This window comes from Colobus angolensis, unplaced genomic scaffold (assembly GCF_000951035.1).
Source record: "Colobus angolensis palliatus isolate OR3802 unplaced genomic scaffold, Cang.pa_1.0 Scaffold102, whole genome shotgun sequence".
Taxonomy (NCBI): Eukaryota; Metazoa; Chordata; class Mammalia; order Primates; family Cercopithecidae; genus Colobus; species Colobus angolensis.
The window spans coordinates 1337107-1349329 of NW_012111142.1; the positions used below are offsets into that span (position 1 = coordinate 1337107).

Below are 12223 nucleotides of genomic sequence, written 5' to 3' on the forward strand. Positions count from 1 at the left end.
AGGCGGGGAGGGGGGAGGGATAGCATTAGGAGATATACCTAATGTAAATGACGAATTAATGGGTGCAGCACACCAACATGGCACATGTATACATACGTAACAAACCTGCATGTTGTGCACATGTACCCTAGAACTTAAAGTATAATAATTTTTAAAAACCTACTATGTTTAAGGCACTGGTAATTTTTACATGAAATATTAAGCCAGATCATATGCCCATATATATTTTTATCTATTTTCCTATTTCTTATTATTGTTCTGGGCTTAGCTTATAGTCTTGAACTATTTAACCAGCTAGATGCTGTCCACCAGTCTTGCCCTTGTCTGGGGCTTTCTTCTTTTTCTTCTTCTTTTTTTTTTGAGATGGGAGTCTCACTTTGTCACCCAGGCTGGAGTGCAGTGGCATGATCATAGCTCACTGCCACCTCCAGTTCCTGAGTTCACGGGATCTTCCCACTCAAGCCTCCCAAGTAGCTGGGACTATGGGCACACGACACCATGCCTGGCTAGTTTTAAAATTTTTTGTAGAGATAGGGTCTCCCCATTTTGCCCAGGCTGGTCTCAAACTCCTGGGCTCAAGAAATCCTCCCGCGTTGGCCTTCCAGAGTGTTGGGATTACAGACGTGAACCACTGTGCCCAGCCTGAGCTTTCTTCTTAATAATGATGAATTTACCCCTTTCAGCTTGATGACATTTGCCATTGATAGAAAAAAATTTTTTTAACTGAATAGTTTCCTTTTTTACATGATTTTCACCAGCAATGTTTTTGTCTGTTCCTTAATTTTCTTGCTTCAAACACATGTAAGCACATATACATACATATTCTTATAGACTTTATTAATACTTTTTATTGGTATTTGGATATATGCTCCTCCCTTCCATTAAAAAAGTAAATCTTAGCTCCCCAGAGTTCTTGTGAGGCCTTATTATTTCCTTTAGATGATTATAACAATTAACATTAGCAGATTTTTCTTTTCTTTCTTTCTTTCTTTTTTTAGATAGTCTCACTCTGTCGCCCAGGCTGGAGTGCAGTGGTGCAATCTTGGCTCACCGCAACCTCCACCTTCCAGGTTCAAGTGATTCTCATGCCTCAGCCAGCGAGTAGCTGGAATTACAGGCATGAGCCACCATGCCAGGCTAATTTTTGTATTTTCAGTAGAGATGGGGTTTCGCCATGTGGGCCAGGCTGGTCTCGAACTCCTGGTCTCAACTGATCCACCTGCCTTGGCCTCCCAAAATGCTGGGATTACAGGTGTGAGCCTGCTGTGTCCAGCCTGAATTTTTATTATACGCTGGGCACACGTAAAATAGATATGGTTACTGTTAGAATACCCACTGTACAGATGGTCAAGCAGACATAGAGAGGTTGAGTAATGTCTTCTCATTGGGACTCTTCATTACTCTTAGCCAAAATTTAAAATTTAATCTCTCACGAATGCTATTTCCTTTTGAGGTTTCTATTTAAGGATAATTCACATCTTTTCTTAAACTTTTTGAGCTTGCCTTTCCTCATTTTACATTTGAATATGTATGGCTGTCTCTTCCTTATATAGTATGAAAGCCCAAATGACATGGTCATCTTTCCTGAATAGTCCCATTAGTTTTATATCATGGACTCATTTTCTTCATTGCTTCTCCATCATCCGAGAGATGAAAATGCCACAGTACTTTGTACAAACTTTTAACACTTCTCATATTTTATCCCTATGATTTTTTTTTTTCACTCATCTGTCTCTTACCACTTGTCCGTAAACTCCTTGAAGAGCTTACCACAATGTGTCTTCTTGTCTCCCATACACAGCCAATTGTCTAGATATAGAAGGTGCTCAATGAATGACACTGATCGGAGAGAAACAATGAAGGAATGAGGACGTGAGAGAGACAGAGAGAAGAAAGGAACCATGTAATTTTAGCAGAAGTTTTGCACGTTGAAATTCCTTCATCACTATGATATCTTGCATTCGTGGTAGTTTTGTAATCTGTGGTAGGAAAGCATCCTCTATTGTATCCTCAATACAGTTCTTCCTTTTCTGTTGTGCCTTCTGCAGATTCCAGGGCATTGCTTCCACTCTGCTTCTTTTTCCCTGTGATACATCTCTCATCCAACATCTGTAGAGGTTGCCCTGAATTTTTTTTTTCCCCACTGCTAGGATGGTCACATCCAAAAAAATCAATAGCACCAACTTGCCTCAGCATGTTCTATTTTCACACATGCTATCTCATGCTAACCACAGAGCAACATAAAGTAGGATGGAATATTTTTGTCAATCAATAGAAATGAAAACCAAAGTACAAAGAGTTAGGTGACTACCTTAAATTCACTTATCTTCATGTGGCAAAACTGATGCCGGGCTAAGGAGCTGCTAACTTCTGACATCATGCTCTTCCCACTAGGACCTTCCCAGCCTTGGTTGCACATTGTAGTCACCTGGGGAGCTTTAAAAACTACTACTGCCTGGTCCTACTCCCAGAGATCCTGATGTAATTGGTCTTGGGTGAGCCCTCTATATTGAAATTTTTACAGGCTCCTCAGGTGGTTCTAATGAGCAGTCAAGACTGAGAACCACTGCATTAGAGTCAGATGATACTGCTTCTTGCATCTAAATGTGCATCTAAACTTGCCCTTACTGCTGGCTTGAAGACTCAAAGAATAAAAGTCTCCTAGGGTGAAGAAAACATCCCCATCATGCTTCAGGCTGTTTGGTCTGTCTTGATGACAGCAAACAAACATCAGGAAGCCTAGGCTCAGTATTACAGAGTACACTGGTCTGGAGGAATTCTTTTCCTCTAACATAAACATTTCCTTATGGGGATCATATTCTGTCATTAAGGCTCTGTTGCCCACAACCATATGTATTGGTTTGTTCTCTGCCAAACATTTTACTTGCCATTCTATAGCAATGGAGAGAGAACAGTGGATTCTTGGTACATTTTCCATACGATTGCCTATGCTTATGAACTAAAAATTATAATTATTTACAAATATGCTGCCTGTACTTCCAAGTTTGAATTTAAATCCCATACATACAGAGATAACAGTTTGATGTCATATTATGGAGGCATTAGAGTATCAGAGAAAGAGCAACAAACGTGCAGTGAGAAGATGTGATTCAAGTCTCTGGACCACAGCCTACCGAATTAATTGATAACACACTTATTGAGAACTTATTGTTCACTTATTGAGAACTCACAACGGTGCTTCAACCCTATAAAGCATGTGCTGTGATTATTCTCATTTTATGGATGAGAAAACTGGGACACAGAGAGGTTAAGAAACTTAACCAAAGTCACACAGCTAGTAAATGGCAGAGCCAGGATGAAACTCTGGTAAATCTGACTCCAGGATGTATATTCTTTACCAACATATGATATTCTCCCTCACATGTATAACCTTAGGTAAATTACTTAGCTTTTCTGGTCTTAGTTTTCTCATCTTAAAACAAAATAATAATAATAGTGTCTGGCACGTAGGGTTGATATATCACCGTGCACGACATATATGAGGTGTTTAAAAATATTGGTTGAATAAATGAATAAAACAATGATAGATTGGGATGCCTAAAAGTATATATGAGCATACTTCATAAACTGCATTATACAAGAATAAACTTACTATTATGATGATGCCAACGACTATGTATAGATTTGTGGCACAAGATAGGAAAAAGAGTTAATGCCCCAAATCAAAATTTAACTACTTACCACTACTCATAAAAGATAAAGCTCTTAAAAATATGTACAAGAGTTTAATAATCTTTCCAATGCTAAGAATGTAACTGTAGAAAATGAAGTTATTAGGAGTTTCTCTTTTATTTCTGAGTTGTTGAAGAAGCATTCTATAATCTAAAAGCTTCATCTTTTTTATTGCCAGGAAATTAGGCCATTAAAAAAGATAGTGTTGGATCTCATCCAGCTGAACTATCAAAAGATAAAATGGCCAGCAGCACATGTAAAGTTTACATTTAATTTTTTTAAATTAAGTGCTGGTTATTATTCAAGGAAAGCTCTTGAAACATTCTTATAACAATTCCCTAGGGGAAGAAGAGGCAGGGTGATTGTGAAATCATTCACCAAGTGCTAGATTCAAAGTCTCAGAAATTCCTTTCGGCTAGAGATAACGATGACCAGTTACTGCCTTTACAAACAGGGATGAATTACATACTAGGTTAGTGAAAGATGTAGAAACAACAAAATTAAACACTTGGGGGCCAAACTCTTTTTGAGGAAGAAACTGCGGTCAGTGGTGCCTTATTATTTCCTTCCATTTTTAAATTATTCTTTATTGCAAGACAATTATTTCCAAATCTCCTTAAGTTTTGGCACATGCTTCTGTTTTTTTTTTTTCCTCTAGCAGTTTGGAGTTTCCAAGTGGCCCTATATATTTACATGTTATTCTAGAAAGCACCATCCTGTAACAATCTGTTTTTTGGTGGAGGGAGTTTGATTCTGAGTGGTTCCCTAGAGTGTGCCAATTAATGTCTCTCAACACAGTGTTTGTGTAATTAAGGGTTATTGCCCCTGCAGCCTATATGAGCTGCTCAGTGTCTCATACATAGTAGGTACACAGAACAGATGTGTTTGCTGAATTGACTAGGCGGCATTCAACAACAAATCTTTGATCTGAATTAACCATTCAAGTACTCTGGTATCAAAAATAATTAATATTTTATACTGAGAGAGCTGCTAAAGATTGTAGATCTTGATGTACCTTAAATTGTATTGACCTATGAGTTAGGATGGTAATATATAATCACAAAATAATTAATAGCCAACCTCCTGAAAGAACATGTCATTTCTTAAAAGTTATTGATTAAATTTACCTTTTAAGGATATTTATTAAGCTTAGTACTATTTTTTGCCCTCATTTGTACCTTAAAAGTTAATACTATTTTTCATGATAGGAAACTATCATAATGATGAGATGAAATATAATGAGACCTCAAATTAAGGCAATGGTCATGGGGGTGTAGTAGAGTGGAAGCATTCATAATGTTGCAGGAGATAAAATCAACCAGGTTTAATGAGAGAGATAAAGAGTTGTAGGAAACATCTAAGAGTCTGGTTTTGGTAAGAAAATGTAAAAATGGTGATCTACCACTAACCAAGAGAGGGAATAAAAGAAGAAGGATAGATTCGGGGGCAAGATGATGAATTCGCTTTGAGACATCTTGAACATGAGAAGCCTATAATACAAATAGGTGAGATGTCCCCTGCACAGTTATAAATATGCACGTAAAATTCGAAAGAGGGGTCTGGCTAGAGATGCAGCTTTAGGAATCACTGGCCTGTAGGTAAATGAAAACCGTGGTAGAGGAAGAGGTCTTTCAGAGACAGTAAGTAGAGAGGACTGAATGAAGAAGATATTGCCAAGGGAAGAGGCAGCAGAGTGCTTAGGAAGGGAAATGAAAAGCCATGGATGTATGGTATCATGGAAATCAAGGAGAGGACAGCTAATGACAGTGCAAGTAAGAAGAGGACTAAAACGTAATCACTGCCTCTAGAAATTCAGAAGTCTCTGCTACTACAGGATGCACCACTTTAGAAGGATGGCTGAAGCAAAGTCATATTTCAGTAAGTGTATGCAGACTGGACAACCTACTTTCATCCAGATAATGAAATAGTACTCTAAAGATCCAATTAAATGGAGCCAGAAAGTTGTCCAGCTCTCTCATTCTGTCTTTCTAGTTCCTGATGTATGATGGTAACAGATGATTTTTCCTTTTCGATGGATATAATTGAACAGCCCTATGTTCTTAGGTTTTCTTGCTGAATTTCTACCTAATATTTCCTGTGGCTTAGAGGAGAAATTAAAAGGTTCTCTCTGGTGTGAAAGCTTTTCTGTAGGGTAAAGGAAGTAAAGTAAACCTCATAAGATTGAGAACTTTTTCTGTTATTCCTCCAGTTGAATATCTTTCTTTCTGACTTTTAATCAGACTTCAGTCCAGGGCTCTATACAAAAGACTTTGTATTCTTCTTTGAGAGGCTGAGGCAGGAGGATTGCTTGAGGCCAAGAGTTCCAAACCAGCCTGGACAACGTAGTGAGACCCCTATCTCTAAAAAGTAAAAATTTAAAAAATTAGCCATGCATGATGGCTTTTGCCTATTATCCTAGCTACTCAAGAGGATGAAGCAGGAAGATTGCTTGAGTTCAGGAGTTTGAGGCTGCAGTTAGCTATTATTATGCCACTGCACTCCAGCCTGGATGACGGAGTTAGACCCTGTCTCTAAGACGAAAAATTAAAATTAAAATTTTTTTTAAAAAAAGAACTAAAGTAATAGTTGTTGAATGAATAGTATATAGAGCCTACAGAGAAGTTTATCACTCTTATATAGCAGATGTGTGTCAATTAGTCTTTGAAAGCAAGATAAATGTTAACAGATTAACATATACCAAAAGAACATAGGACAAGGATAGTTCACCTTACATGGAGTTCTGTAGTATTCTGTGGCTTTTGATGTAGCTACTCTGGACCATGTCTGGTAGTAATCACTAAATGAGGTTGTTTTAATTGGTCTGAAAATATAAATAAAAATCAGACAACGGGCAGTTTGTAAATTTTCTTTTTAAAATTATTGTATTGCTATACCAACTGTTCACATAACATCTTGTCACAAGATATTAAACTGACTTGCAAATTGTAACATATATTTTTAACAATTGTATCCAGTATATTGATTCCACCAATAATGAATACAAATAACGAAAAAGAAAATGTCCCAACCACTTTTCAATAATAAATGTAAATATGGACCCATGCGCATAGTATAAAAAGAAAAATATGGGTTTAAGACATCTGCCTTTCATGACTAACATTAAAAAATAACTTTAAGCAAAGCATTATACCTTTCAATTTCTCATTCTATAAGAAATAATAAATATTTTTCTTGAAATTCAATGCCAAAGTCTAGTAAAAAACCCTTATTTCTTGTAATGAGAACAGAATACAAGTATTAGAATTGAGATTAGTTTAGTTTTTACAGAGAATCTGGCTATTTTCAAAGAGGAGAAAAACAGCTCTTTTCTAATACTCCTGGCTGCTACTTTCCCCTCCCTGTGCTAATATCACTATGTCCTAATGGAGAGCAAAGGTTGTTATAAGGTGTTAAATGAAAACTATAAAGCAGTCCCTTAAATAACTACATTTCCAAGCATTTTTCCCACAAACTTTTAAAATGCAGAGATTCTCAACACTCTATAAACAAAACATTACTTAGCGTATTTTTTCAGACATGTGAAATCACTAATTAACTGGCTGTAACAGATGCTTAAACATCCAGTGCAATATGCCTTATGCCTGTTTTCCAATTTAAGTTCTTAGCTCTTTGGAAGAAGGAGCAAGTTTTCAGTCAGAACAAGTGTATTAGCATTAGTTTTTATAAGTAAATCATAGGTACCTTAAATTAACTATTTGACTCAACTTTTAAATTAATGAGGCGTTATCTAAATGTGTTAATTCACTAATTTATTTAAATAACAATTATGCACATCTAATTTTAAGACTAACATTTTTTGAATATGTTATTACTTTTACAATCACACTTAAGTAGAAATTTGAAACTTGAGGAAGATAAATTAATCATTACTATTATTGCTTCCAGAGCTGTGTGCTGTGCTGTAGACGACTAAATGATATACTAAACTAACATGAATTTGCCAATGAAATGTCTCAGCATTTGGCAACAGAGGTGACAAAATGAAAGGCTGCATTATATCTCCTGCATGAAAAAGCTTGTGATCAATTTGCTGTCACAGATCATTTAGCAGACAACAATGACTCAAGAGGAAGGAAACTGTCAACACACTGTCTTGTGAAAAAAAATACACCATCTTCAGGCACAATCGTCTCCATTGTTTTTTGTCTGTTTGACCACGACCCATGACCTTTTCCCTTCCCAGGGTGTCCTGTTCAATTTCAAACTGTTAGCCTTCAGGGGCTTTCTGTTTTTTCCTCCATAATAATTAAAAATATTACCCTAAAAGGTATAACTTTAGTGTGGTTTGAATATACAAAGCAAAATGTCTTACACATTTGGGAGTATTTGAATTTTCAATTCTATAAAGGAAACAGCCCCTTAAAAAAAGAGAACAGTAACTATATTTTACTATTATTCAGATAAAGTAAGCTTACAGGGATACATGCAGCATAAAAATACATGTGCTTATAGTTTCAACCAATGATGGGAATTTACTGAGTATTATCATTGACATTATGAATACAAAAAAGTAGAAGACATAATTTTAAAATGAACATTAGAATTTGTAACCTGTTGGAAAAAATAAGATATATACCTGGACTAGTGAATTAAACAACTTTATTAACATGATAAAGTGTCATATGGTTTAACGGAGACATTTGGAGAATACAAGAACAGACACTTGTCTCCTCTGGCAGTGGTAATAAGCAAAGAAGTCGGAGGAAGGAGATGTAATTTTTTTTTAAGTCGTCAGGGAAACAGTCATTTGGGATACAGGTCTGGAAAAAAAATAAGGGGGCACTGTAGGCCAAGGGAAGAGTATTAGTAATTGTTCAGATGGGAGAGAGCATGGCGTGTGCATATGTACATACAGAGGATGTTGGGGGAAGAAATTATAGTAAAAGGACAATTGACTAGAATGGAGACTTCAAATTCACAGGAGTTGGAATTGATAAAATAAGTGAAACTGGGCAGTGCAGGGTCCACAAATTTAGGCAGAGAACAGGTTAGAGTTGATTCAGTAATCTTGATCTTGATTTGTTGGGTAATAGACAGCCATCAGTAGTTCTCGAATAAGGCAAGTAAATTATGAAATCCATGTTGGAGCAAGACTTTTCCTTGAAAGTAATAAGCAGGGTGGAGTATAGACGGAAGATTAAATGCCAGGGGACCAGATCGGAAGCAAACGCAGTAATTCAAGGATGAGCTACTGAGAGCTAATAGCAGAGTGGCAGCAAAGGTTATGAAAGGGAGGAGATGAGTTGAAGGCAATGCTAAAAAATTGACTGGACTGGTTGGTTGCCTGACAGTGTGTGAAAAGTGAAGGAATATTACAGTCAAATATTCTTCTAAAGCCCAGAAGTCTGGTTAGTTTTGCTGTTAATAGAAAGCATCAAGAGAAACTGAAGTAAAATATGAGTTTAATTTTAGCTCTAGATTTCAGGTGATTATAGTACAGACAAGTCAAAATGATCTTCAGGAGTGTGATTAAGACACTCAGATTAGGAATAAGAGATTTGGGTCAAATCAACAAAATCACTGATAGAGGAAGCTACTAGAGAAATCCACCTCCAAAAAAGTTAGTAAGTATTTTGAAAAGAAAGAGCAGAAACCAACTTATAATTAAGAGGAGCTAGTGAAGGAAAGAGAAAGGTTCATTAGGGGAAGAAGATAGTCATGGCAGTACTATTTCATGGAAGCAACATCCCAGCCACAACCAAAGCCTAACAATTAAACGCCTAAATATCCGTGGTTGGAACCTTCCTGTCTATCATGACCTAGTTGTTTAGTATCATGGATAAGAGTACAGGGTCTGGAGTCAGCCGGCCTGGGTTAAAACCCTCTGGCGCTTCGACTTGTTAGGTGTGTGGCTCTGGAGCAAGTTACCTAACCTCTCGAGGTCTGTTTCCCCAACTATAAAATCAGGAGATAAAACTTTCTCAAGTGCTTGTTGTAAGCATTAGATGAAATCATGCATGAAAAGAGCCAAGTTTAGCGCCTCTTCAGCACTTAAGTGTCAGCTGGTCTCCATTGCCTTGATAAGTACCTCATCATTTCTCTATTAACTCTAAACAGCTTCCTTGTGGTTTTTCTACCTCTGACTCTCCCTATTCTAGGTTATCATACCTCTGCTTGAAAACCACATTTGGTACTGAGGTGAGAGGATTACCTGAGGTCAGGAGTTCGAGACCAGCCTGGCCAACATGGTGAAACCCCGTCTCTATTAAAAATACAAAAATTAGGCCGGGTGCGGTGGCTCACGCCTGTAGTCTGAGCACTTTGGGAAGCTGAGGTGGGTGGATCACGAGGTCAGGAGATCGTGACCATTCTGGTCAACGTGGTGAAACTCCATCTCTTCTAAAAATACAAAAATAAGCTGAGCATGGTGGTGCATGCCTGTAATCCCAGCTACTTGGGAGGCTGAGGCAGGAGAATTGCTTGAACCTGGGAGGTGGAGGTTGCCGTGAGCTGAGATTATGCCACTGCACTCTAGCCTGGGTGACAGAGCAAGACTCTGTCTTAAAAAAAGAGAGAGAGAAAAAGAAAACCATATTTGGTTATGTAATTCTATACGAAAACATCTAAATACTTTCAAATAGAACTTGAGGCTCTTCACCATCTGGCCATTTCCATCCTTTTCTTCTATTATCCATCCCCACATCCAGAGGCTCCATCACACAGAATTTCCTACTAATCCAAGCATACCATGGTATTACACTCCTCTTTCTGTGAAAGCTGTTCTAGAGACTCGTCTCCTCTGTGCCTGTCAAATTCTTATTCATCAAAGTTTGGGTCCAGTAAAAATACTTTGCATCTGAAGGTTATCATAGTGGACACTGTGGTTGCCTCCTCAACAGCTCTTGCATTCTTCGCCCATTATGTAGATACCATACACTCTGATGGGACTGACCCCACTTCTGGCTCCAAATTAGAGCCTGATGGGTTCAGGGCTGTCTGACCATGGTGCCTAATTCAGGAACAGGAACTTGGCCTAAAAAGATCCAATTAGAGCAAAGTTATAGTCGTTTTCTAGTACATCTTAATAACTAGGGGTATCAATGCCCTAACCTTGTTCTTCAAAATTACCTTCTTTTTCTATGTCCTTTGCACTCTTAGGTATATATTTAGAGCCCGCTTACAAATTTCCAGAAAAAAAAAAAAACTGCTGAGATTTTGATTGAGATTGAATTTAATCTACAGTTTAATTTGGGAAGAATTGACAATATAATAATATTCAGTTTTTCCCAAGCCACAAACATTGGATATTTCTACTTCTTTAGGTCTTTTAAATTTTCTCTCAGAAATATTTGTGGTTTTCAGTACAGATGTCTTGTATATGTTTCGTTACATTTTGATGCTGTTGTAAATGGTACTTTTTTTTTTTTTTTTGAGATGAAGTTTTGCTCTTGTTGCCCAGGCTAGAGTATAATGGCACGATCTCAGCTCACTGCAGCAACCTCTGCCTCCCAGGTTCAAGTGATTCTCCTGCCTCAGTCTCCTGAGTAGCTGGGACCACAGGCATGCGCCACCCACGCCTGGCTAATTGTATATTTTTAGTAGAGATAGGGTTTCTCCATGTTGGTCAGGCTGGTCTCGAACTCCCGACCTCAGATGATCTGCCCACCTTGGCCTCCCAAAGTGGTGGGATTACAGGCATGAGCCACGGCGCCCGGCCGTAAGTGGTATTTTTAAAATTTCAGTTTCTATCTATTGATTATGAGTATATAGAAACATAGTTAATTTTTAATCTTAACTTTAATCTTATACCATGAGTCTTTGCTAAATTCACTAATGAATTTTCAAGTTTTTTATATTCATTTGGATTTCACTATGCACATAATCATGCTATCTATGAATAAAGATAATTTGCTTCATCCTTTCCAAACTTGAAAATTTTTATTTCTTTTCCTTGCCTCATTGCACTGGCTAGGACCTCCAGTACAATGTTGAATAGAAGTGGTGGTAGTAGACATACTTACCTTATTCCTAAACTCAGGAGAAAAGCATCAACGTTTCACATTTTAAGGGGTTGGCGGTTGGACTTTTGTAGATTCCTATTACTGAAATAAGGGAATTTCTATTTCAGTTTGCTAAGAATTTTTATCATGAATGGGTGTTAAATTTTAACAAATACTTTTACTGGATTCACTGAAATAATTTTATGGCTTTTCCCTTTATTTGGCTAGTAAATGTGTAACAGAAATTGATTTTTGAATATTAAACCAACCTTGCTTTCTTATAATCAGACCCATTTGGTCATTGTTATCCCATTTTATCAGTGGATTCAATTCACTAATATTTTGATTAAAATTTATGCACCTATGCTAATAAAAGGTATTGACCTATAATTTCCTTTCTTGTAGTAATCTCAGATTTTAGAATCTGAGTTTGGAGGTTTGGAAATATAGTCATTTTCTCTACTCACTGAAAAGGTTTGAATACCTTTAAAAAAAAAAAAAAAAGTTGCTGGGCGCGGTGGCTCAAGCCTGTAATCCCAGCACTTTGGGAGGCCGAGACGGGCGGATCA

At 37.3% G+C, this 12223-nt stretch overlaps 1 protein-coding gene across 1 annotated transcript in view; it reads right to left on the minus strand.

Annotated features, from left to right (window-relative positions):
* UBE2U (ubiquitin-conjugating enzyme E2U (putative)) overlaps positions 1 to 12223 on the minus strand; it is a 62745-nt gene that overhangs the window by 27051 nt on the left and 23471 nt on the right. The window contains 1 exon segment of the mRNA XM_011940847.1: positions 6426 to 6514. Within this exon segment, the coding sequence (XP_011796237.1) occupies positions 6426 to 6514 (89 nt within the window).